General features: G+C 45.5%; 1 protein-coding gene across 1 annotated transcript in view; it reads right to left on the bottom strand.

The window, feature by feature from the left end:
• GPC3 (glypican 3) overlaps positions 1–27,706 on the bottom strand; it is a 141,191-nt gene that overhangs the window by 66,895 nt on the left and 46,590 nt on the right. The window contains exon 3 of the mRNA XM_033072664.2: positions 7,629–8,323. Within this exon, the coding sequence (XP_032928555.1) occupies positions 7,629–8,323 (695 nt within the window). The remainder of the gene's footprint in view (positions 1–7,628; positions 8,324–27,706) is intronic.

Genomic DNA, 27,706 nt, shown 5'->3' on the forward strand with positions numbered 1-27,706 from the left:
AACCTCAGCAAGCACCCAGAGCATGAGGGGGGCTTAACTCTGAAGGAAATTCAGCTGCAAAGCTCATTTGCAAATGCAGCCCCGGTGAAAGGGCTGTGCCCCAGCCCTCCCCTTCAGAGGGGCAGCTCCTCCCTGGCCAGCACCTCTCCCCCAGTTTTTGATGCAGATGAAGCCTCAAGACACCCGGAGGGAACTTTCTGATGCTGTGATCTTTGGTTCAGAATGAAACTCAGGTTTTTCCTGCTTAAATCCAATTTATTTCAAGACCTCCCATTATGTCCTTGACCATTACAATTTATGAAAAAATCAGACAGCCTGAAATTTCCAAGCTTGAAGCTCAGAGGCAAAGGAGCAGGCACCCCATACATCCCCTCCTGCAATGCCTTGCACGGCAGCTCCCTCCTCTCCTACATCCCAAAGCATCCCAGGTCCAGCTGTCCCAGCCAGCTGTGATGGGAGCCAGGGAAAAGAAAAGAGATGAGGGAAAAAAAAGAAGTTGTTCTGTGCAGTGAAGAAAGCTGCAAAACATTGCCAAGCTGTGTACCCTCATTTCCAGCTGCTAAGACTGTATCCTGCCCCACTAACTCTGGGAGTTCTTTGTGCTGCTGCCAGGGCATCTCAGGACCAAATATCTTTTTAAACACTCGGGAGCCAGTTGCAAAACAACAAATTAGCTCCTCCACTAAACAAGGAACATGCCAAGCCATGGGACGTGCAGACAGCTACAGAACCAGCAATTAATCTGCACCAGGCCTTTAGGCTTGCTCTGACTTCAGCTTGGAAAAGATGCAAGGCATCCCATCACACAGAAACCTGTGTGCATCTCACTTGCAATGCAGCCAACATGTGATCTGAAGGGAGATCAAGCCAGGCTCAGTGGGTGCTCTAAGATGTTCCCACCCATAAAATGCAGCAGCCTTGAAAAGCTCTTTCTAAGCTGCAGAGCAGTGGGGATGAAGTTGCCACCAGCCGAGTGATCTGTCTCGAGACTGAAGTCAACAAACAGATTCAAGTGATCTTCAGTGCAAAGTTGTGTTGGACATCAAACACGCTGTCAGAGGATGCTCCACGTGCAGCTGTGTGTGCATGCAGGGAGGAAGGGGCACTGTCAGCAGCTACCTGCTACTTTCTGTTTAAAAAAAAAACCTCACTGCAAATTCCCTTGAAATAGCACACCTCAGAGGCCAGAATACATCCAGTTAAAAGGACAAAGGGAGGGGGGGAAAAAAAGAAGAGTATAATATTAAAATTTACAAATAGAAGCAAGATCAAATGTTATTTTAAATTAAACCTCTGATGTTCAGAGCCATCTTATCTACCTTTGCAGTGACAGGTTTGAGCATCACTGGCAACTGCTTCCACCCAGCAGCTCTGCAGAGCCCCACTCACTCAGGCTGCTTCATCCAGACCAGTTCAGTGGCAAATTAACTCAAAGCCTTGCCATGCTACCAGGACAGGCAGGAGGGCACAGCAGTGTGCCACTCTGCCCACACTGGGAAAGGACAACCCTGACCAAAGATGTGCTACCCTGCATCCTCAGAGCCAAAATTCTTGCTAGCAGTGAATTAATTAATTAATTGTGATTAATTAATTAATGGTCTCCATCCCCCGGCCAGACAAGAGGTAAAGCTTTCACTAGAGGCTGAGAATAACCTGAGTCTCACTCCCCTGGAGAGGCAAGGGATGGTCAAGAGCATGCATGCCAAAGCCCCTTCCAAGAATGAGATGCAGGCCCTAATTTGCTACTGCATCTTTGAATACTAAATCAGAGATTTAAGTCCTGCAGCAGTGTGCCAAAATAGCTGATATTTTGATAAAGCTGATATAGCCAAAATTGTTGATATTGGGTTATAAAATGAAGGCATGAATAACTTTTGCCCTTATTCTTTTGGCACCAGCCAAGCCACCAACTTTTTGAGCCAACAAGCTCAAAATCAACACTTTGAAATTCAGTGCTTTGCCATATGCTTCCCCAAGTGTCAGAAAATCCTTACTACCTGAAACCTCCTCAGACAACTAATCACAGTACTCCCAAGGCCTTTGCACAGGAATGGGAATGCTGCTGATACTGCCCTCAGAATAAGGTTTATTTCATCCTGCAGGGGGAACAGATGCTTGCTTTAACACACTTATCAGGCACCTTACACTGCCTATCACAAAATTAATAACAAAATACACAATACACACACCTTGGGATAGTTCTGAGATCACTGAAAACCAGAACTTCACCCGTATTTCCAGCTTTAAGTGAAAAATGGAGCTAGCTACCAGTGAGTATTAGAGAATAGCCTGAGGATTAAACTTTGCCAATAAAGAACTTGAAAATACAGAGGCTGTACATCCAGCTGACTCTCCCAGGAGAGATGCCAACAAAAAGCAACCCACATTAAAAGTACAAAGAAACCGATCTCAGCGTCTCAGAGGGAAGGACTTTGCAAACAGCGCTGTAATTTCAAAGCTTTCCCCACAAATCTCTTGCCAGCTCTAGTACAGACAGAAAAATCCATTAGCAGATAGGAAAACTCACCAGAGCTCCCTGCCAGTGCACCCTGCTGAGCAAAGCAGCTTCCAGCAAGTCACCAGGTGAGGTGACCCCAAAAGCAGCTCCTGGGCAGTATTTGGGGAAAATCAGCCTGGCATCACTCTGCTGATGGATGTATTAAATCACTGTGTATGGAAATAGGTGATATTTTCATTCCTGGGTGCCAAAAGTCCCTTTATTCACATATTACTCATTTTCAACTCTGAGTATCTGCTGGAATTGCTGTTTTGAACACACACTGCAGCAATATTTCCGTGGTGCTACCATCAACCAAAGAACCTGGTTATCTTTACAACACGCTCATGAACTCCCTGCCAGCACTCCCTAAAAATCTAGGGAAGCAAGGGCCCAGTTTTCCTGACTCTGAGGCTTCCCAGGGCCATGAGAGCTGAGTTCACACCAAGCACTCTCCCTGAGCCAGGTGAGGTGAGCACTCAGCTTCAGGATAACATCAAACCCAGCCTGCACAATGGCACCACCTCCACAGCAGCCCAGCTGTATAACCTAGTTAACCCAGAAATAAACAGTCTTTTAAAGGTGTTTGCAGGAAAGTAAAGCAGCAGGGATCTGCTCACAGGACAAGCACTTTGGGAATTGCATACTGCTCCCATATAGCACTGGCACCTTTCTGCTTCCCTCCTTCTGACGAGGGCAAGTGGTTGAACAAAGCTCCAGTTAATTCTGCAATTTAATAGGATTGTCTAGAAATTCAGTCACCAGTTCTGAGAGAAAAAAAACCAAAACTTTGCTGAGGTCCCTGCTCTTTCCTTCCTAAGCAGTGCTCTGCTTAGAGCTGCACAAATGACTGCAATGGGAGCAGCAGGGGATGGGCAGATGGGTGGCATAAAAAATGGGGTAACAGTAGGTTGAGGGAGGGGGTTCTGTCCTTCTACTCCACTCCAGTGAGACCCCACCTGGAGTATTTCCTCCAGCTCCAAGGTCCCTCAAGATAAGGACATGGAACTGTTGGAGTGAGGGGGACAAAGCTGATCAGAGCATCTCTGCTATGGAGAGTCAGAGTTGTTCAGCCTGGAGAAGAGAAAGTGGAGGAGACCTCACTGCACCTTCCACTGCCTAATGGGGCTCCAAGAGAGCTGCAATGGGACTTACTACAAGGGTATGGAGTGACAGGACAAGGAGGAATGGTTTCAGCTGACAGAGGTTTAGATTAGATTTTTGGAAGAAATTCTTCCCTGTGAGGGTGGAGGCACTGGCACTGAGGGTGCTCAGAGAAGCTGTGGCTGCCTCATCCCTGGGAGTGTTCAAGGCCAGGGTGGATGGGGCTTGGAGAAACCTGGGATAGTGAAAAGTGTCCCTTCCCATAACAGGGGGGTCAAGACAAGATGATCTTTAAGATCCCTTCCAACCTAAACCATTCTATGATTCTAACCTCAGAGATCAACTTTCACCTATGTGAGACCCTCTGGCTGTCTCCCTTGTAATTCCAATAACAGAGAAAGCCTTAACTTTTGGAGGTGCTGGGGCTGAATATTTTATTAAGTTTATTTGTACTGCATCTCTCCCAGTCACCTTGGTTTGTGGTAAAAAGCACAGACTGATTAAAATCATTCTTCCCTACACTCATGATTAAAATATCTACAAAAGGTGGACATACTCGGCAGATTTTCAACCAGGGAAAAGGTAGAAGATTAGAAAATTAATACAGATATAGGCCTAGACAGCATTTTTTTCTTCCCAGTGTGCCCTGAGATTCAGCCTCCTTGATAAAGTATTTTAATAGCAGGTTTTAGGGGTGAAGTTTTTAAGCAGACAAATTGTAGAAATAATAAAGCCCTAACACACACCACGGCTGACAAATTAGCTACTAAAGCAAGGCTTGGGATGGGAACTGTTTACTGCCACATTACTGAATTCACTCTTCTGCACTGCTGTTTACAGACCAGGAACAACACACAGGCTCGATTTAAATGCATGCCTGGAGGCACAGTTTCCAAAAGCACATTTACAGCAGTATGACTCCCTCCTCTTGGGGACTGTAGAGCTCCTCACAAACCTACCTGGAGGCTCTGCAACACCTCTGGAGCTCAGGTTCATGTGCCAGGTCTGCTCCAAGCACAAATGGGTCCAGGGCTGTGTGTGTGTTCCCACTCCCAGCCTGGGGTGGGTGGCAAAGGGGAATAAGGAACAACCACATGGAGAAAAGATGCTCGGTCAGGTAACACCTCTGAGGATCTGGAATAACAGGAGGGAAAACCATTTCTGCAGAAATGCTGCCAACTCTGTGAAAAACAAAGGAAGCCCTAAGGACAGGCAAGTGCAGCAGTGTTGTTATTCATGGTGTAATCACTGTGGGCATGGAAGATAAATTTGCCAGAATTCAGAGGATTTTAATGGCAATTAAATAACCTGTCATTATTCTTGTGCAGGTGAGCTGTGCCTACAGAAGCAGTGGTGGCCAAGGTCAGTAATAAAAGAGGTCAATATGAGAAGCCAAGCCAAGTATAAAAATCCACATTTTCAAAGACAACCCCTGTGGCATTTCATACTTTGGTATGACTACAGTGTCTAAAAACAATCATTTACAGAATAACAGTAAATATAACTGTTTGCTCCCAGGTATATTCTTTGAAACTCAATATGTGCTGATAAGTTTAACAGAGAAACTTTCATCATAGCACAGCTAAATAATAAAAAAAATTGTATTCAATCATTTACAAACTGATGTCTTACAAAGATATTTACCCCAGATTACCCCAGGTCCTGATGCAGCTCAGCTATTAGAGTCAGCCCTCTGCAATACTGTAGTTAAGACTGTCAGTGTCATTATTGCCCTATTTCTCCACTGAACAGCTCATATCCTCATTTGTTTAAAAAAAAAAATAAAAGCTGCTCTGGGCTGAGGTCTGACATAAAACCCTTAACTGAGCAACATCACTGTTTTAAAAACAAACTTCAAATGGCCCAGTGGCCTTTTTTTGTGACAATTGCCAGGCAACTGGCTTGTTTGGCTTGGATTTTTTCTTCTTCCCTCCAATAACACAAATGTCTCTAGAGCAAATAAACTAATCACTGAAGTATTAAATAATCAAGAGGAGTTATGTTTAAGTAAGTACCTAGATACACATGACACTAATGAACTCCAACAGCTTTACCAAATACAAAAGCACTGAATGGTTTTGCAATGCCCAGTAATTTTTTATTGTAAAGGAAGTCAATTTATGTTGGCAGAGGATGGGCAGATTGTAGCTCTACTGCTTTGTGCTGACTTTAGTGGCACTCCCTTTACTTGTCTTCCCACAAACATTCTCTGTAGACAGATCAAGGTGTCAATATAAGGGACAGTCATGTTTATTCACTATATACAGGGACATCTCCAAGAAAAAGGGCATTTTTGTTGTTGTGCCAATAAAATAAAGACATGGGAGAGCAAACACTGATCCTTTCAGGACCCTGCAGCAGTGCCCAGGTCTGTGCTCACAAAACCTGGCACACAGCCCACATGGACAATGCTTGTGCTCTGCATGGTGGGTTCAGTGATGCAGAACACGAGGGGTGCTTTTGCTCTCAGCTGAATATGTCAATGAATCTTTTGAGATTAAGCAGGCTCACTCTACATATAGAAGAAAGTTTTGGTTCCTACTGCCCTGGAAATGTCAACTGGGCTTAGAGTTGAGCTGGGTTTTCTCTCATTATCAGCTGTGACATGAATTCTACATCTCACCTGAACTCAAGGCAAACCCACTGTTACATCTCTGCTCCTCTGCTGTTCCAGAGAGGGTTGACTGATGGGAGAACAACTTCCCCTGGCTCCATGGCAGCACAGCTGCTGCTCCTGACCATTAACTGGAACCTCCCTGCACAAGCAGCGCTTGGCAGGCTGCTGTAAAACTCATTTTCTGCAGAAAGGGACTCAGGCAGGTTGAAAGCCAATTTCCTGCACTGTACCTTGGAGCTTAACATGCTGCCCACCTGCCCAGGTGACCAACACCCAGCCCAGCCACAGACCCCTCCAGTCACTGCAACACATGAGCATCCAACTCGGTGTAATTTTGCCCCTAAACCCCTCCTAAGCAGTGGAGAAAGCTTGCTCCATGTGAGCCAAACTGCCTGGGGTGGGGAACCACCCAAGTGCCACCACATCATCTGACAGCCTGCACGAGTGTGGTGGCTGAGCAAAGGCAGCACAGAACAGCACCAAGTGCTGCTGGCTCAGTGCCACACAGCTCAAAGCCCCTAAGCTGAGACATTTCCATGGTCCCCCTAAAAGAGATAAGAGTTACTTACAGTGCAAGTAGTACAGTGACCTACATAAACACAGATCTTTTGTAAACAGGAGTCAAGAATGGCAGGAACAAGCAGCTAACAGGGAAACAGTGTTAGATTCTAATCATCTTTGGCTTTAAGCAAACTATTACAGTGCTCCAGCACCTTTGCCCCATCCCCAGCACTTCCCTACCTACATGGAGCAGCTCAGTTGTGTCTCAAGAAAAATCTCCTCTGCAGAACAAGCATTGTATTATCACACTACATTTTTCCTTGGTGTTCAAAGGGAGCAGCAGGATTTTCAGAACAAGATAGCCTCAGTTTCTCAGGAGGCTCAGAAATTCCCACAATATGTTTTTAAAGAGTCAAGTAAAAATAAGAAATAATCTCATTAAATGCAGCCCAAAACTGGAACCAGTTACTAAAAGATGGAGAATCAGCACTTCTTTGGTAAATCAGGGGATGCTACAGCACATGTCTCTGCTTGGCATCTATTTGGAGGCACATTTTTGTGATTTTAAAGGAGGCAGGGGACACCTGGAGAGCAGGACCAGCCTTTCAGAGCTAGCCAGGGCAAGCACAGCACTCAGGGAAAACTGAAGATGCTGGGACATCTCAGCTCTCAACCCCAGGGTGAGTCCAGACCCTTCTGCTCTGATAAACCTGAAAAGAGACAAAGCCCTTAATGGAAACCCAAGGCCTGCAAACAAACACCAGTTGCAACAGAGGTGGGGTGGGAAGGTGTTGGTAATTGGAACATTTGGGTTTTGCTGGCAGGAGGAAAGAGACAACTTGGTTTCAACATTAGAGTTTGTGTGTAAGCCAGAGCAGAGAGCCTGGGGAAGTGCAGAGAGCTACTCACAGCCGTGGAGAGCTTCCCTTCGTTCTTGTGCACGTGGATGATGGCCCCGCGCACCACGGAGAACAGGCTCAGCAGGACGTGCTCCATGTCATAGATGCCATGCATGCCTCTGGTCAGCCCCTCCAGAGCCACAAGGTACTCCTTCCAGAGGTGATGGATGTCCAGGACGCCCGCCAGGCAGCCCTGCATCACGGCCCCGCAGTAGCCAGCACAGGGCTTGGCCAGGAGCAGCCCCTGGCAGTGGGAGCAGTACCACATCCGCAGCAGCGCCCGCCCGCACTCCTTGCTGAATTTCAGGTGCTCAGTAGTGTTTATCACCTCGATGCCCAGGTTCAGAGCCTGCAGGAAGACTCGTGTGGCCTGCAGGGACTTGGACACCTGTGTCATCATGGTCTTTGGGTAGCTCCCGAAGACTTTGAGGTCTCTCCTGGCTGCCCGCAGACATTCGGTCATTTCCACAGAGGGGTCGGGGGAGCCGGGGTTAATCAAGTGAGAGTAAACCAAAGGGAATAAACTGTCAAAAAACTCATTTATCATGTCATTGACACTGATGTCAGAGCCCAGTATGTACAGTGAGATATCAGTAAAAAGTTCTCCAACAAATTTAAGAGCCCTGGGCCCCATGCTCTGGTAGTAGGTCCTGAACATGCTGTTGGTGAAGTTTCTTGCGTGCCGCACTACAATTTCGAAGGCTTCTGCAAAACAGAACAACAAAAAAAATGTTATTAAGAAATGGTGAGCTCAGAAACAGGGAGGAAAATGTTCTACCACACCACTGCTGCCAGGGCTGGCCCCATCCTGCCTGCCTTGGGTCAAACACCTGCTGGCAGCTGTGCCAGCTGCAAAACACCAGCATCAGCAATTTCCAGGGGAAATGCATAAATTCTTCAAACATAAACTACATTTCAAAATGGCAAAAAAACCCCTACGATCTAGTTAACATTTCAGCTTTTAAAGAAAATATTGATTGAAGAAAAGGGCTAGACTGCAATTTCTTTCTCTCCCCCCCTTTCATATTGATTTGAAATTAACAGGAATTCTATCTCCAGACTTAATTTAAGGCAGAGATAAATGTTTGACAAACTGTACGGTGTTTAAAATCAGGAAACAGTAAATGCTGACATTCCATTATGGAAAGGAAAATATTTATAGGAGTTTAATCACAGACAATATTCTGACTCAACCCTGAGCAGGTACCCTGCACCAAGTGTCCTCAAAGCCACTGGAAAAGGCCCCACAGTGCTGCACTTTTCCCAAAAGCACCAGGCTCACTTCAGCTGCAGACCCAATGTTTCTTTTGCCCTGGATGTGAGCTGCTTAGTTGGCCAAAGCAATGCTGAGAGCCAGTGGTGCCATGTCCACCTGTGGGTGCCCATCCAGGAACACTCTCACACATACCAGGTTGTCCCACACTGTCCTGTGAAATTCAAGTTTTAGACAGAGACTGTCATTTTGCTAGGAAAAACCACAGTGGAAAAACCCATCTCTACCTTCAAAGAGTTTAGGACTTTCAGCCCACATCTCCTCCACAAGGTGAGCAGGGAAGCCCCCTCAGTCACTGCACAGTTACTCCTTTAATTATAGCCCTCCTCATCAGGAGGCTTCCAAAATATCCAGACCCCACTGTATAAGGAGCACATACACACACAACTTTGCATCTTAAAGTATTAGAAGGGGAGGCCATCAGTGCAAACTGAAGTCTTCTTCTTTGGCCAGTTTGTTCTACCAGCCTATGTCCCACCCTTCAGGGTACTATTCACACAATGCTAAAATTAATGAACAGCCTTCCAGTTCACAGGTCACTGACACCCCACGATGTAACTGCTCTCAACTCTGTCACTCTGGAAACACACATCCTTGCTCAATTTGCATGAAAATTATTCATGTTCAATAATTAAAGGCAATGTTTAATTTTTAAAGCCCTAAGAGTTATTTCCCCCATTTGTTAAGGCTGGAATGCAGCTGAGCATGGCCTGACAGATCTCCACAGGGGTTCAGTATCAGCACTGTCACAAGCAATGTTGGGTCTTGCTGCTCGCCCTGCATAACCTCCTGCATTACTCAAGAGCTTTTAAGACCATCACATCTCCAGGACTTCCTGCTCTTTCTTCCCGGGTGCACCTATTCAGGGATGCTGTTGCTGCACCCCACCCCAGCACACAGAAAAGCTGTGGAGTAAGCAGTGATCAGAGCAGAAATTATTGATATACTTCTGCAAACAGTGTCTCCATCCCATCTGGTGCCTGCACACCTCCCAGGCATGCTGCTGAAGCGTTTTGTCCACAGCTCCAGACATTCACACCAGGACTGTCCCAGCAAGCCAAGAACAACCATCTGCATTCCCAGGTGACAGCAACCCTTCCTTCCTCACAGCACAGACCCAGGGAAGCAGCAGTGCAAGGACACAGGGCCCCTCCAGCCCTGCCTCCCTCACCATCACAGCCAGCATCCCACTCCTCACCCCCCGACAGGATGGCAAAGCTCTCCAGGCAAGACAACAGCAAGTGTGACACAGAGCAGTTGCACTATATCCTGGTTGCACTATTACTAAAAGTTTTAAAACAAACAAAAAAAAGTCTTTTTAAAGAGGACACATGGATTATAAAACTTTTTTTCTCCCCCTCTTTATTCTCAAGAACACTAGAATAGCTCTCGCCTCAAAAAGCACAAAGAACTTTTTGGACCAGTGGGTTTTTTCTGACAGCAGTGGAGATGGTGCCAGGATTTTCATGCTGTGCCTCACCATTCGCCTTTACCCTCTTCTCTGTTAGCTCCCTTTAGAAAAAACCATCACTCTTCCGTTTTCTCACTCCTCTGTGTTTTGCCAGTTATCATCAGAGCCAAAAGACTCTTCGCTGATTAGAAAAATATTCCAAGCTCCAATGCAAACCTCCTACGGCGAGAAGGGCTTCAGAAAGCTTGGAGAACAGTGGTGTATCAGAAGAGCACGCACACACAGTCCCACTGCTTTAAAGGTCATGACATGCACATAATTTTTATCGTAATAACTGGCTCAGAGTGTCTATTTTATGCGCCTTGGAGCTTTTGCATATATCCATTAGAAAGCGCAACAGGGACTATAAAAGCATATGGAGACTCCTGCTGCCCTATTAATAGATGCAAGAAATAATAAAACTTTGTAAAAAAGAAGTCTTACACATCCAAAATCTCTCCCACCCAGCTCCCACAGTAGTTGCTTATTCTGAAATATTCCTCAGAAAGCGCTGGCTGCAGGAATTCTAAATCCCCAGCTGCCAGCAACTGCAGTGACCCTCAGCCAGGCTCCAAATACTTCAAAGGGGAGGAAACTTTGCAGGTCAGTCCCCTGTGCTCCCACGAGGGAACCTCACAGGGACACAGGGGGGACCTGCATTACAGACATGACACAGGTTCTGATACCCCATAAAATCCCACAGCCTGGGTTTGCTGCAGGTAAAATCTGCCCCACTCATAACACAGCATTATTGAAACTCATTTTTAGAGGATAATTCAATCTTTTCTCTCTGTTTTTTGGGGTTTTTTTTAATTTTTTTTTTTTTTTTTTTTTTTTTTTTTTTTTTTTTTTTTTTTTTAGTTTCAAGGATATTTTCAAAAGCTGCCATTTAAGGCAGCTGTTTTGCAGGTCTGGCTGAAGCAATGTGAATACAAAGCAAAGCATCACACTTGCCCTCAACTTCAGGCAAAAACATGGCTGAGCAGGGCTCACTTTTACAATCTCCATCACTGTAGAGTGCACACACAGATGCACACACAGCAGAGTATGAGACATGCTCCTTTAAACACATTAGCAACAAAAGAAAGGCTCAGGATAATCCTCATCCTTTACTGGATTCAGGGAGAAACACAGAGACAAAGGATGAACAGGCAGATATACTCAATGCCTTCTTGGCCTCAGTCTTTAGTAAAACCAGTTTTTCTCCAGATACCCAGCACCCTGAGCTGAAAGACAGGGATGGGGAGTAGAACAAAGTCCCCATAATCCAGGAGAAAATGGTCAGGGCTCTGCTACACCACTTAGACACACACAAATGGGGCTGGATGGGATCCACCCAAGGGTATGGAGGGAACAGGCAGAACAACTCATGAGGCCCCTGTCCATCATTTACCAGCAGTCCTGGTTAGCCAGGGAGGCCCCAAGTGACTGAGCTGGCAAATGTGACAGTACCTGGGAGGGTGAGATCATCTGGAGTGCCATCGTGTGGCACGTACAAGACAACCAGGACATCAGGGCCAGCCCACATGGGCTCATGGTCCTGCTTGGCATATCTCATCTCCTTCTATGACAAGGTGAGCAGCTTGGTGGATCAAAGAATGGTTGGGGATGTTGCCTACCAGCACTTTAGAAAAGACTTTGGCACAGTTTCCCACAGCATTTGTCTTGGAGAAACTGCTCATGGTTTTCTCTTTCCTGTCCAGGAGAAACCAGGGGAGCATTTGCAGGATGGGAGCCAGAGCATCATCACCAACCAAGCACTGGTGCCCTGGTACTGTAGCTCTGTTGACTGCCTCAGTCAGGGGCAGTTTATCAGACTCCCAAAGGATGAGTGAAACAGCTGAACGCACTCTAGAGCACAGATATCAGCCACTAGCTGAAAAGCACAAGCTATTACTTATTTTTCAGGCTGGACTCTTGCTGAAGTACCTGGAGAAGAATTGCTGCCTGATTCCAGCAGCCAGAAGGGAAGGACTAAGCTCTCTTCAAAGTGCAAAAATTCCCCAGAACACAGCCCAGGGAGAGCTGCGTGGCCGCTGCAAACCAGCAATTAGAGAAAATAAATTGTAAAAGAGCATAACAGTGCCCTGAGTGGGGATTACTGGCAGGAGAAGGAAATCACTGTGTTCTCAGCCCAGATAATAAGAGTCTGCTGCTTAGTAAAAAAGCCAGCTTTCCTGAGAAAGCTGCTGGCTCCTAAGCTGCAGCAAACTTCAAAGGGGTCGGCGGCGGGCCGGAGGAGCTCTGGATTAACCTACAGGCTGCCCCAGGCTGCAGGAGGCTCCAGCCCAGTCTGCCACTTGATGGGTTTATTTAAGAGATTATGTGATGCAGTTGCCGGAGCTACAAGGAGCAAGTGACCCCAGCGAGCCATTCCCATGCAGCATCCCACTGGAGAGGGGAGAGCCAAAACCTGACGGCAGCTACAGAGATGCACCTCCAACTCCAAGCTCAGCAAGCTCTGCCTCACAAGCAGCTGAAGGTGTTTGGAAAGGTGAAACAAGGTCGGTTTTTCTCCTGCCTCCCATGCCAGCTCACCAAAGACCAGCACCACACAGCACTGTGACCATGGGAGGAGGGACAGCAGGGTCCCCCGTGGCACTCGGGCACCAGGACGTGCCAAGATTGATGCTGCCCCCCAGTAATGTGCTGCTCTGGTTTTGCTGCAAGGACAAACTTCCAACAGGGACAGCTGCCTTCTCTGGGGGTCACACAGCACAGCAATCAAGCCCTCTTTGGCAAAGGCTCAGCAAAGGTGAAGGGGCTGCAGAGCAAAACCTGCTGCACCAGCAGCTCATCACCCATGGGAAGGGAACAAAGGTGGAGGTGCAGGTCTGTGTGACCCATGCATCCCATAGAGGCATTAGAACTGCACCTACAACACTGATTTTCCTGTTTTATGACATTTAGACACACAAATCCTGCAACCATAAACTCTCTGTGAGCAGGGAAGCTCCCACCACGGCTACTCCCCCTTACTCTCAGAGCTGAGCTCACAACTCCCATTTGCACTTTTGCACAGGATTGTTTGCTTAGAAACTTTCCTCCCCACACAGTAACAGCAAGGCTGCTTTTTTGAGGGGAGAAAATCAGGCAAGTAATTTTAGACAAGGTCATGGTGTCACCACCATTTCCCTACACTCTCAGATAACTCCAGGGCCATCTCCTCCAGGAGTTTGTGGCAGAGTGGTGAATCCTCATGCACTATCCCAAACTGTAAAATGAACATAAAACTGATTCCATGCAGCAGAAACCTCCTTTGAGGCCAGCTGGCACTCAGCTGAATTTCCCTGTGCAGATGATGATGCATTTTGTGATTTCCTGCACCTTCCCCAGGATCCTGCTGCTGCTGCTTGGGAGCAGTACAGACTGCAAATGTGGCACATGGTGATTCCCTGTCCTGCACATGGGAGCATTTCCAAATCTTAGCAGCTCCACAAAATGCACTTTAAATGTCTTTTAGGTATGAATGTGCTCCTCTTCTTACAATGAATCTCATCTGTGATGCAACAGCTCCAGGGCAGCAAGTGAGCCAGCTCCTGAAGCTCAGTGGATTTGGTGATGTCCCTCTTTTAGGCTTTGATGGCTCTCCTCATGTCCCTGGGCTTGCTCCCCAGGCCTGTCCCTGCTCACAGGGATCAAACTTTCTGCACCAGGCACAGCAATAACTGCAGGGATCAGAGAGCCTCTAGTCTGGCCACACTTCACCTGCCTTGGCTCCACCTGAACTGAGCCTGAACCATCTGATGATGGCAAAACTTCTTCCTTTACTTCTCAGGACATAAATCACAAATCATCAGGAGAGAGCTCAGCACTGGAATCTCAGCCCACAAAAGTCATTTTTACCCTAAGACAAACACATGGGTGTCCAGGCAGGACACTGGAAAATTAATCAGTTCATTAATCTGTTCCCAGTGCAATCACTGCATTTCCTGCAGGCCCAAGGTTCCCAAACCTTTAAAAATCCCTTACATCTAAAAGCCAAAACTGTTTAGCCCCTCAGAAACACTACCAACCTTCATGGACTGGAATTCAAATGTTCAAAGAAATGCTAAAAGTTTGGATGTTTGTAAGCTCAACCAAGTATTTTCTGACCTGGCTCTTGCTGTGATGCTGCTCAGAAGTGGCAAAGGAAGCCAGAGGAATCCTCATGTGAGGGAGCTCTAAGAAGAGGAAATGCTTCTTTAATATCTCCAATGAATCAGACAACTTCAGCCCCATCACAACAGCCAGTGTTCCCAAAACACAGCAGAGCTCACCAAGACAGGAACAACTGTTTGCAATAACGGCCGGGCTGCCACAGGCACTACTGGTGAGATGAACCCCAAGTCATTTTTCAAACAGCAGGTAATATTTATTTACCAGCTTGGAAAAGGTTTGCAATATATTGAGCAGAAAGGAAACAAAATCTAAGAGAATTTCCCCTGGCAGCAATAAGAGCAGCCTCCAGATTTGTTCTGTTATGATTTACACCACACTGCAAGTTTTTAACAACATTATCTGGAGACAAAAGCTCTTCTAAGCAGTATAATTACTTTTGTCTATGGCATTACAAAACCCATCAGATGGTGCCACTGCTGCTCTTACAGGGTTTGTTTCACTGAGCACATTTGGGTTTAAAGCTTAGGAAATGCTCTTTTTCCAACTATGACACAGCTTTTTGGATTACTTTTACAATATTGTCACCGTAAAAATTATGGTCTCATGCTCCCAAGCTTATGAGATTAGCTTCAAAGCATTAGTAATAAAAAGTAGAACAATTCTGTTATTCTGTTTAAGCCATCAACATTTGCACTTTCTGCCTTTGCCTTTCCATCACCACCAGCCCAAGAGAGCAAAGGTCCAGACTTTAAATGAGACAGGGCTCAATCCTTATGCTTTTGTCAGAAAAGCATCTTCTCCTAATTACCTGTTTCTATCAAAACACCAAGCTCCAAAGCCATTTATTTTTAATTGTTCAGCTTATAGAGTGCCCTGGCAGTTTGAAATATACTCCCTGAAGTTTCCAATAAAAATACTGTATGATCCATCTCATTATACCCACTCAAACTGCCCTGAAAATGTATTCCTGTACCAGGTAACAGTCCAACTGTTACACAATTAGTCACACTGTGCTTCTCCCATTGAGCAATTATCCTGCACACAAAAACTCTGTTAATGCAGACAGCAGAGCTCACCAACACAAGCTGCTACCAGCCCAGAAGGAAGGAAACAAGAAATGTTGGTGCCCACAGCTCCCCACTTCCAACCAGCCCCTCACCTGGACCAGACCCTGCCTGGAGGGAGCTCTGTACCCCACAAGTCATGACAGCAAAAGGCAGGTCAGGGATGCTGGAATAGACCACAGGCAAGCAATAATTTTTTGAGGGGCACCAGGATGCCTTGAGAGATCTCTAGAGACCCTTGGGAGCATTCAGGTCAATACAGGAAACCTATACTCCAAGTGAAAGTTTAAAAAAAAAACCCAAAAAATCTCACAGCAAACACCTCACAAGAATGAGTTTGCAGTAAAATCTTTGCTGGGGCTTCGTGCTGGAACATGTGGCTTTGGTGTTTTTGATTAAATATGGGTTGCACATCCATAGTATCATTTGTTTTCCTGAGCATCAAGAAAGATAATGCTTCGTGCCATGACAAATGTGTGGATGCTTAAGAGATTCCTGAAAATTTAATAAAGACAAAGTTAAAAATGCAAACAGTCGAGGCTGGTGCAAGTCATGGGCGAACTTGATTGTCTATCAAAACCAAAGGGCAAGAGGAATAAGGAAGGGCCTGAAGAAGCAGGCAGAGATCAAGCCCTGGGAGCACAAGCTGGAAAAGTTGAGAGAGAAGATGCAAGAGGCTTCTGCAGCTAAAAGGTCACTCAGTAGAGGGAAAGGTTGTGCTGTAACCTGTCAGATGAGAGAAAGATAAACTTCTCTCCATGCCCCCATGCCTTCATCCTGATGCTGAAACCCACACAAGGCACAGATTTCAAGTTCACCTTTCCCATTTTCTTTATCCCAAATACTTATTTTCTTCACTCCTAGTCTCTCTTACCTCTCCAATTTGCTGCAGACACAACCAACTCCATCTACAACTCTTATTTCAAGCCAGGTGCTCAGCCAGGGAGCACAGGTTAGTGCAGCAGGAATAGCTACAAAAACCTTGGGGAAAAGATCTCTCTGCCCTGGGTAACTGAGCAGATAACACAGACCCAAGTATTTTACCACTGCAAAAGCACATCCAGAATTGTTTTGGTTTTATTTTTAAACACAAAACACATTCCCCATGCCCAAAAAAAACCGACAACAAAATAAAAACACACAAAACCAAACAAAAACCCCAACAAAACAAAACAAGCAAACAAAACAACAACAAAAAACAAACATAAAAACTCAAAAATACATTACTTGGTCACTCACACAGCCTTATAAGTGGAGGCTGCAACATCCACCTAATGGTGTTATCAAGATATCAAAAAAGCAGCATCCCTCTTCAAAGATGAATGACAAGCCACACATATCAAGCAGAGGGCAAGTGATTTCTCCCACTGGTGACTCCCATCCAAATTTACAAGCCAAGCATTTCTAAAGACCAGGACACCAGTTTGCATAGTTCTTCCATTTATTTTAAACTAAAAGTTATAAGCAACTTCTGAAAAAATGCAAGCCTAGCAAATTTCTTTATTCATCAGAATAAATGAAGATAAAGCAAGCCACCAGGTCAAGTATTCAAAAAGTTTAAAAAATTCTTTGGAAGTGCATTGGTCTCAGTAACTTTAGAGTAAGGCAGATCTGAGACGGGCATTCCAGGCTCCCTTTCATTTCAGAGGGCTTTTATCAGCCTGTTAAGTCTCCAACAATGGAGAGCAGACTATTTATTTAAGCAGCAAATTCCTTCCTTAATAATCTCTCCTGGCCAAATTCTCTTTAAAGTTATCTCAACTGTCTGATGAAAAGTAAATGGCAGAAGATCAGTTCTTGATCCCTACAGTAACACATAGGACTTGCACTTATTTCAGGGCACCTGTTGACCATTCTTTAGTCACTCCAGCCCCTTTATTTCTGTTATCAGTTTCCTACCTGTGCCAGCAGAACTTGGGAAAGCCATTTACTCTGTAACATACAGCAACCAACACTGGTATAACTCTTCCCCCTAAGGAGTGCCTGTTTCCAAGACACAGAACAATATCCAGGCTCTCAAAAGCAATTCAGTGCTTTTCAAGCTAGTTTTGTCTCAAGACACGTCAGAGAAAGACAGAGGTTTCCAACATGGTCATAAGACCATGGATCACACGTGCAACCAACTCCAATGCTACCTGACCCTCTGAGCACACACAGAATATTTTAGCAGCATCTTGCTCCACAGGGAGCAGGGTACCCAACTCCCCTCCTGTTTGAAACATCACAGGGACTGACACAGAACACCACAGCCACAGCAGCACCCCTGTAGCAGGACTCAGGGCATGCCAGGCACACAAACCCCAGGCACCATCTCCATCCTCAAAAAAAAAAAAAAAAAAATAGGAAGACCAAACCATGGCCCCAGTTTCCAGACTTAGCACTTTCCAAAAATTAAACTCACTTCTCTTCCTTCCACTGTGGTACCTTGAGTGGAGCTCCCTAAAACACCAGTGGGGTGGAGGGGAGGTTGAGTATTGTTTTGGTTTTGGGGAATGGTGATTTAATGGGGTTTTGGGTTGGGTTTTTTGTGGCTCATCTTTGTTTGAGTGGGAGCTGTTTGCTTGGCTTTTTCAGGGTGCTGGTGGTTTGGGGTTTTGTTTGTTGTGGGTTGTCTTTGCTTGGTTGGTTTTGACTTTGTTTTCTAAGTTGGTGGACAGGCAGGTCCCAGCCCAGGCAGGAAGCAGAAGTTGGGACATCACGTCCTGGTGGCACCAGCTGAGCCCATGGCTGGTCCATACCCAGCCTCCCACTTGGCTCCAGCATCCCGCCTGTCCTGGCTCAAAGCCCTGGTTTGATTAACACTCATTTCACAAGGAAGAGGTTTTATCATCTCCTTATTCCCCCCTGAGAGCAAGGCAACCATTGTAACAGGAGCACGAGATGATAATTTGGCTCTCAAGAGCAAGACTCACAACCACAGCTGCCAGGAATCGATCGAGGCTCCAGCGCCTGCTCCAGAGGCTTTCCTTCAAGAGCATGAATAATCCTCTGCAAAGTAATGGCATTATTCATCTCTGGAAAGTTCCTCACAGGCTTAAATCCCTTGCTGAACACGTGTTCAGCTGTGTTCCCAGTAAATTAAAATTCAGCTTGTTCTTTTTCTGAAGAGGAACATGGAGAGTATCAATCGATAAATTTACCAAAAGTTTTATGGCAGCTGCTTTTCTCAGTAACAGAGTAACCACTGCTTAGACATGGTTTAATGCATAATCTCCAGATCAATATGACTTCTGATTTATAAATTATGCTAACAAAAGGAGCAAGGACAAATATGCCTGGGAAAATAGTAAACAGCTTTTCCAAAGGGTTCTTTCATTGCAGTCCTCTGAAAATAAAGATCATTTATTTCAAAGGCTGCATGTGGAAATCACACAATAAATAAAACCTCCAAAGCTGATAGTTCATCTTCATCATTACACTGCTCTGACTTGTCTTTTCTGCAACTCCTGGCCCATATGACCCTCTTGGTGGCATTAAGTATTAGCTGCTCATAATTTCATAATTCCAAAATCCTCTTTTCCCCATTAAAAAGTTGCCATGCAGAGAGACCTCCTGTCTGAACACTTCCACACAAGGTCTATGTCCATACTTAAAAACCTTATGTCTATTATGGAGTCTTTCCTAGGTTTGATAAACACAGGTCAGAGAAGACTGTAAATCCTGACAATTTTTTCAATTACTGTGCATGTTTAAAGGATGCCACCACAAATAGGTTGCAAGAGATATGCTGGAAGATCTATTAACGCACTGTAAATCTATTTAAGTTGGGAATTCATGCCTTGCAGAATTTTACCATTAGTCCTGAGAATTAGTTTATTGCTGGACAGGGAGGGCAGAGCACATGAGGGTCATTTCAAAGACATACTGCACCATGGCCTGTCTGCAGTGGCCCCTCTGCAGGTATTTGAAGTGTTAGTGAGCCTTGCAGGAAGGGCTTGCACCTTCCCTCTACAGACATCCTCAGCTGAATAAGAAAGGCATCACCTTTTTCTAAACCTTCACATTGCTTCTCCTCTTTCAGTGGAAGCACTGACATATTTGAGAGGTTATAACAATTTAGTACAATTATTCAGTTGCTTTGGGAATCAACACCTGATTTTTTTATATCCATGGAGAAAAACCAAGGGGTTCAAATAGAGAATTCTGACCCAAAGACAACTGCATTCCCCCACCCCAAGCCTACCATGGATCCTGCCAGAACACTTCCCTTTAAGAAGCATTTTTCTTTCACTTCTTGTCAAGAACCAAAAATTTCATTTCCTGTCATGTTTGCCCTTAACTGACTGGCTCAAGCACGTCAGAGATGGATCCTTTTTGATAATGAAATAGTGGGAGTTTTAACAGCCTTTAGAAATGAAAAAGCAGAGCAAATCCATTTTCCACTCTCTGAATTGATGCTTTGCTAGTGGGAAGTGGTGGAGTCATCATCCCTGAAGTGTTCAAGAGATGCATGGACATGACACCTGGGGACATGGTTTAGTGATGGACACGGAGGTGTGGGTTGATTAATAGTTGAACTCAATGATCCTGGAAGTCTTTCCAGACCTAAATGATTTTGTGATCAGAGTTCAAACCTCTCTTGCCCAAGACAGAGCTGAGCTCCAGCACCATGGCATGGAAAAGATCCTTGGGAAGAGAAAAGGGGAGACCTGTAGGCTTGTGTCTGGCGCCAGGAAAAAAAATCAGTTCTCAACATGGGGAAAGAGGGGAGAGCATCCTCTTTGCAGACAGTATCCTGTATTTATATCAAAATCCATTTTCCTGTTTGAAATTGATAGTATTCTAAAAACATTCTTGCTTTTCTCCAAGGTTTTCAGCTTTTCACACAAGACCCAAAGACCTTGGAAGGTCCCCTAGAAGAGCCTCACCCTGAGCCAGGACAATAAGAGCAAAATTTGGCCACAGCTGATGGGCAGTCTACACTTCCATCTAGGGATACCCTGAGCCCTCAACAGAGGGATCTCTGGAGGCAGGGAAAGAGCTGGGGCCAGCAGAAGAGCAACAATTCCTACAGCATCCCTGCATCCCCAGAAACAATCCTGGCAAACACTTAACCACAGCCATGTCACAACACTGTGCCTACCCTCCCCATGTGCTTCTCCAGCACAAACACTTCACAGATCCCTGGAACTCGCAGCAAGCAGGTGAACCAAGCTGAGGCAGGCTCTCAGCAGGCTCAGAGGCTCAGTCCATGGCTCAGTGAAAAGCTGCCAGCGATCAGAAGGGATGGACTCGCTCCACTGCTGACACTCAGTCCATTCACTGGGACAGATTTTGGAAAACCTCCTCCTCATGTCCAGAAGCAGCAGCTCAGAGCAGGCCCCCATAGATATGTACCCAGCCTAAAGGCTCCAGAGTGGGGCACAAAACATCTCTTGGAGAAACAAACAGCTCTGCTATTGCTGAGCCTGAGGCTGCGCTGCAAACCTCCCTCCTCCTCCTCCTGTTACCAATTTGGCAGCATTTTACATGCTCAAGAAACCTGAAATGTAATGAAACCACAGTGGCAAAACTCAAACTGGCAATGGAAAAAGCAGTCCCTGCCCAGGGAGTGTGTTAAAGTCCTCCTGGAACAAGAGCCATTAAAATCTGCAAACATGCAGCTCTGCTGGACTGCCCCAGCCACCAACCCCCCTCTGCCCAGACAAAGAGCCCATGGAGCCAGGGCTGCAGAATCTCCCCATAAACACTTTCATTTTAAGCCCCTTTAACTGGGAAAAGGTCAACACCAGTAACAGCACAACATGTGTTATCAGTTAAACAAAGTTAGCAGCTATCAGTTAAACAAAGACCACTTAGACAAGCCAAAGCAAAGATCCTCTGTATTCCAGGCACCCAGATGAATCCCTAATACCCTCCTAAGCCTCTGTGTTTTATGTGCAGTCTCCATGAAGTCTGCATTGGGTGTTTTTAATTGCACATGAATGAATTAACCATCATTAACCATGAATTTAACAGGCTACAACTTTAAAAAAAAGGTAACAATACAAAATGCTGGAAGTGTCATCTACATCTCTGTGGCCCAGAGCCACTGCTGTGCTCCTGATTTGTCATCATCAAGCACTACCTAAATTATCACCCAATTTGTATATACAGTCAATAGTGTATTTTTCTTCCCCAAAAAGATCAAACAGAGATACCTATTAAACTGACCTTTAGTAAGAATGATTGCTTTTTGCAAGGTGAATATTTTCATACTTTATCATCTAAGGGACATAAATACCATCTGGGTTCCAATTGGCACACTCCCCACTTCAATAAGTGACATTTGTAGCAAAGTTTCACTTTTGACAAAGGCTGAATCTATTCCCAGCCCTTGGAATTGCTCTCAGAGCTTGCACAATCTGTTATTTTCCTGCAGCCCCAGCTTTGGACAGAGCAGATTACATAAAGACCTCAGTTTACAATTAAAAACCAAAACAATCCAGCCTTTGCTGCTGTGGGAAAAGGCTTGAAACTGTGACCTGTAGCGCTGGCAGACAAGAAAAGTAAATTAAGGGAAACCTCACAGTGTATCATTTTTCAAACTTACCAATTTTAATGCCGATCACATTGTTCTTACGGCTTTAATCATGATTTTGTAATGCCTCGAGGTTATGGGAACTGAAAACCACATGCTTCCACTCAAGTGAGACAGCAAAACATTTTGCAAATTCATCTTTCCTATGAAGATGCTCATGTTCCATCCTAACCTTTACTTCCCCACTAAACCAAAAATATACCCAGATCTCCCAAAGACTGAGTAGCTTAAGATACGGTGCCATAAAACCCCTGAGTGTTTTTACTCATTTTCTTTCCAGAGCATCAGTGTAACCCTACCCTGATCTGAGGGAGACCCAGCTTTTGCCTTTATATATTATATATTAACAAAGCCAACCAGTTTTAAAACATGGGCATCTTACCCTTCCCCATTTCCCAGGCTGACATGCCATTTATCCCCAGCCTATAAGCACAAGATGCCATTCCAAACAGCCACAAACCACAAATGATTCCTCCCAGATGCAGCACTGGAAATCCAGATGTGTTTTCCCCACGGGCTGAGTGGCACCAGAGCCAGGACCCTGCAGGGGCTGGGGCTCCCACCCTGCCCAGCACTGGGGTGTGATGGCACCCCCAGAGCCAGCCACATTCCAGAGCTGGGAAAGGAAAATCAGGGAGAAAAAGCTAATTTCCTTTGCTCCTGAATGAATTATTAGCTACAGTTCCTGTCCTAAAACAAAGCATTTCTGTTGGCTTAAGTAGCATGAACACAATGCAAACTGAACAGGAAAAAAAGTTATCAAGAGGCAGGTTTGTGTTTAGCAATGCCAGTACATCGACCCTCATACAGGAGAGGGAAAAAAAGAAGGAAGAGCATTACAGGAAATGTTGAGAGTTTGTCTCTGAGCTTTGCTCACTTAACAAACAGAACATTATTTTGATTCCTCACTGGTTTCTGTGAAAGGGGACTGGGAGTCCCCACAGTTGTTTTCTCAGCACAGGCATCTCAAAGTTTTTCCCTCCATCAAGAACGTGAAGTAGACAGCAACATCAACTAGATAGTAGGGGGGAAAAAAGTAAAGAAGCAGAAGCTAAATTGCTTCTTGTCCTTCCTGTTCCTGCATGAGCCCACTCCTCCATCAGTCCACTCTTCTTCCAGCCCAGGCCTGAAGTCTTAAAACCCTGTCTGCAGAGAGAATTAGGCTGGATTTATTGCAAACACCTCCTCTGGTCACTTGTAAAGCAATCTGAGAGCACCTAATGGATTTAGGATTTAGCTAAATTGGTGAAACACAATAAAGAGATTAAGAACAGAGTCAATCACAAGCAATTGAATTAGCACATCCTTTAAAAGCTATGGCCATCAGCAAGGTCCAGCACTAACTACCAAGCAGGGGAAAAGTGGAGCAGAAATGCAGGGCAGAGAATGGGGTTTCCTCCAGCAGAGTGTGGGGAAAGTTTGAAGGAGCTGGACAGGGCAGCCAGCATTGAGGGACACAGAGCTCTCTGTTCCTAACACTGCAAACCCTTGGCAGGAAGCAAGTGGTCCAAGTTCATCTGCAGAAATGAGAGTTCACATTTCTACTGGCCATTTAACTTTGGAAAATGTATTTAAAGACAATGAAAAATTTTAAAGTAACACATTGCTGGATGCAGACCCATTTCCATGGGTGACCATCTACATGGACACCTTCAGGATTTAGCCAAGACCTCACAGGATCATCTCACAGTCTCATCTGACCTCACCAAACGTGCCACAAAAGAAACACTACATGAGGCTGTGTCCAGGAGTTTCATGTGCTCTGAACGTGCAAGGCACCCTTTTTCTGAGATTTTACTGCATATTTCCATGTGTTTCCCTGAGTCCTCTTCCCCTCCATCTCTGCTCCAGCATGCTCCATGAGGGACCCAGGGAGCAGATTGCATGGCAGCCTCTCTCCCTGCTGGGCTGAGACAGGATACAGGGAGGTCTCTGGGGAGCAGAAATTCAATCAGCTCAGGGAAGTTACAGCAGCAGCTCCATCAGCTCTCAGATGGCTTGCACTGGCTGTAGCCTCTTCCAGCCTAACTCCCAAGCAAGGGCTCATGAACAGATTTACCATAAAACAGCCTTCTTTGCAGTCCAGAAAAAAAACACGAACCATATTCTGGTTTCACATTCACAGAGACTCCACACAGGAGCAGAGCCAGTCTCTTCTTACCATCCCATCACTCACATTCCTTCCTGCATGATTTGTTTCCAAGCAAACAGAAACACTGATAAACTAATGACCTGAACCTGCACATCTTCAGTTCAAACAAGTCCTACACTATTTCTTTTAGTCCTCACCAACATACTTTCATTTCAGAAGAAGCCATCCATATTCCTCAGTCTCAGAATAATTCTTCTTCAAACAAGTTGCAATAAAAGGTTTCCCTCCAGCTCCTGTATTGTGTGAGAACACAAGTATCCAAATATTTTGGCTGTTGGAATTATATAATGGCAGCCCAGTTTATTGCTTCATCTTGTATCAAACTCAGTGAGGCTTCCAGGCATTTACACCGCCAGCAGAACTTCCCTTACTGTAAAATCTTTTTTATTGACAATTCAATCATGTCAGGTTTGGAACAGCAGACGCACTGATTTGATCAGCTATCATTGGATTTACAATATATAAATGACAGCCTCGGATCTGCCCCACGTCGCAAGCAGCTGCCTTTTATCGATTTATATTCTACTAGCAAGGAAGAAAAATTGCAGCACAATGTAGTGGTATAGTCTCAGATCAATAGCAATTTTTTTCTTAATGACACGAAGGCCAAGATAAGGACAGCATAAGTCAAAGCCAGACAGATCAAATTTCCCCGATATCCCTTTCAATTACTGAGGAACATACGCAGGGAGATGTAACATTAAAGCTGAGAGGAACATTATCAAAACGTTTTAAAATTGCAACAGGCTTACAAGGCTGCCCAATGTCCCCACAGTCCGTGGGAATCCTGGTGGAGAACCCTGGGCTGCCCAGCTCCATCCAGCTGCCTTGGCAGCCCTTGGAGCCTGAAGGCTGAGGCTTCCCTGGAGAATGTGCAAGACCAACTCTGGCTCCACACGGAAAAAGTAATAAAAAAGTCATGGTTCCAGATATCTGCTCCACTGCACAGCTTTGGGAGTGCCCAGAGCACCAGGGTGCTGCCATGGGGGCCCTGGTGTGCTGGGTACCACTAACACATTACCAAGGATCAGGGTAAAAAAAAAGAGCAAATACATTTGTGTGTCCCTCCTGTGTCCTCTCCTGGGTTTAGCCCCTCTCCTCTGGACAGCCCAGGGGCAGCAGTGATGGCCACAGTGCCACCCTCACAGCCCTAGCAAGTGGTGCCCCTACCCCTGGCATCACTCCCAGGTGCCCAAAGGGGAGGGAGTGCAGATTCAGATGCTGTCCCAGACAGCCTGATGCCACCTCCAAGGTCACAGCCTGGCAGCAGGAGGGTGTGCTCCTCTTCCCTGCACAACCCAGGCAGGCTCCACGTGCCCCAGGCACACCTCAGCCTCTGCACAGAGCACCAGCACAGGATTGGCACTCTCAGATAATCTGTGCCTCTTTAAGAGTCCAACTCATCAATAATAGAAAACTCCTAATTATTCCACTAGTGCCAGTATTTCATAAATCCAGTTGTTGCTTAATGAGAAGTTATGAGCAAGCACTTTCTTCATTAAGTCTTCTGTAAGACACAGAAACTTCCCAACCTAAACCCTCCACGCTCAGGCAGCTTAAATTCCCATTTTTAATTGGCAGCTGCAAAGCAGCACTGTCATGATTTATACCTCTTCTGTACTCCAAGTTTTGATAATTACAAGTTCTGCATGGCTTGTGATTAATCTATTTGCACTGTATGAATTACAAACCCAAACACGTCTAGAAATGAAAATTCATGTGCTGGCTCAAATACAGGCAATGTGACAGTGAAGTGACGAAGTTAAATCATCCTAAGGCACAACAGTGCCCAGATTAGCCCTGAAAACTAGTTTGTGAGATTAAAGAAAAAAAAAGAAAAAAAGAAAGAAGGCAGTTTAAAAGTTTTTTCCCTCCTCACTTCTTTTCTGGAGGCAGAAAAGGGCAGAAGCGCTTAGATAATTATTAATTTATATGACCTTGCTGTGTGTGCATTCCTCAGCTCTTTAAAATGCATTTAGAGCAGCCAGTGTAAAAAGCCATTGAGCCAAGAGTGTGCACAGGCACACGGCTCGAGAGGCGACACAAATTTAAAAGGTAAGTGAGAGGAAATCAAACGGTTCCCTCTGATTATTGCTGCAAAATTAAACACCCCTGGCCTGAGTGCTGCAGTCTTTTGGTCACAGTGACCTCACACAGGGCTGACCCCTCCAGGAAGGCAGGACCAGCTCCTGGCCACAGAGGTGACCAGCCCTGGGCCACCTGGGTGACTGTAACAGTGGTGGGACTTTGCACCACTTATTTAGTGGTTTGTCTCAGTCTCTTCTGCCTTCACCCAGAGCCAGGATTAACAAACAAATTAAGGAAATCGATTTTCTCGTGTTCAGGTTTGGTTGGTTATTAAATCTTATCAAAAAGTCCAGAGTGTTCAGCAGCACTTCCAGCTACCTGCTAGAAGTGAGGAAACTGGAGCAAGATCCAGCTGCTACGAGGTCTCTTAAAGCTAAACAGTCCAACAGAGAATTAACACCTAGATTATTTATCCTTTTAACCCAATAACCAAATTCCTGTGACCCTCAGTGTGACACTGACCAACCAGAAACCACTGCCCTGAAACCCATGAAGAAGAAGGAAAAAGATGAACACCAAAAGAGACACCACCCAAAATCCTCCATCTTGTCCCATACCTATTACTACACTGTAAAAACCTCACATTTAAAACCATTTACCATGTGAAAGCACACACTTTCATTTCACTACACACAGTGATTTTAACTCCATCACTCAAATTTAGAAGCCTTCTCCAAGGCCTCAGGTCAAAAGCAATGCTCTCCTGGGGATCAGTGCCAGACAGCACAGAAAGCTCAAAAACCCAAAGTTCCTGGGATCTGAGAGGTGAGGTGGCCAGGATGCCCAGAGAGGGACAGGGATCAATCACTGCAGGATCAGCAGAGCCCCCTGGGGCACAGAGGACCCTCCTGGTGCTCAATATTCCCACCCACACACCAGGTCAGACCCAGCACAGCTCAACCTGCTGATCACTGCTCTGCTCCTTTGCTGCTTCACATGCCACAGTCTGCAACACCAAGGTTTCCAAGACAAACAGCAAACAGGGTTCAGGAGGCACCAACATTCTTCCGCAGAACCCCAGAAACAGCTCCCTAAGTTCTGGTGGCAGGTGTACCTAAGCCAGTCATGTGGTGGCCAAGTGTATTTGAGATCATGGATCTTCAGAGCTTTAATTACTTTACCTGGTCTATAAAATAAGGCTCACTTGAATATATTATTTGTCTCAATTTTATAAACCTCCATGGCAATTTCACACCTTGCATAGATGTGACCCAGCCTCAGCACTCACCATCTGCCCACCTGGAGACTCCAGACCCCCATGTCCAACTCCTTTTTCAGAGAATGATTTCACATTTGGGTTAACTCTGGGAGTTTTTTCCTCCCCCGTCTTTCAAGATCATTACAATCCATCTAAATCAGCCTGTCCTTTCAGTGCAATTATTCTGAAAAAAATGTCATGTAGCTGCAAAACTTTTCACTCAACAGTGGCCACACTCCAAA

Source organism: Catharus ustulatus, chromosome 14 (assembly GCF_009819885.2).
Source record: "Catharus ustulatus isolate bCatUst1 chromosome 14, bCatUst1.pri.v2, whole genome shotgun sequence".
NCBI classification, from domain to species: domain Eukaryota; kingdom Metazoa; phylum Chordata; class Aves; order Passeriformes; family Turdidae; genus Catharus; species Catharus ustulatus.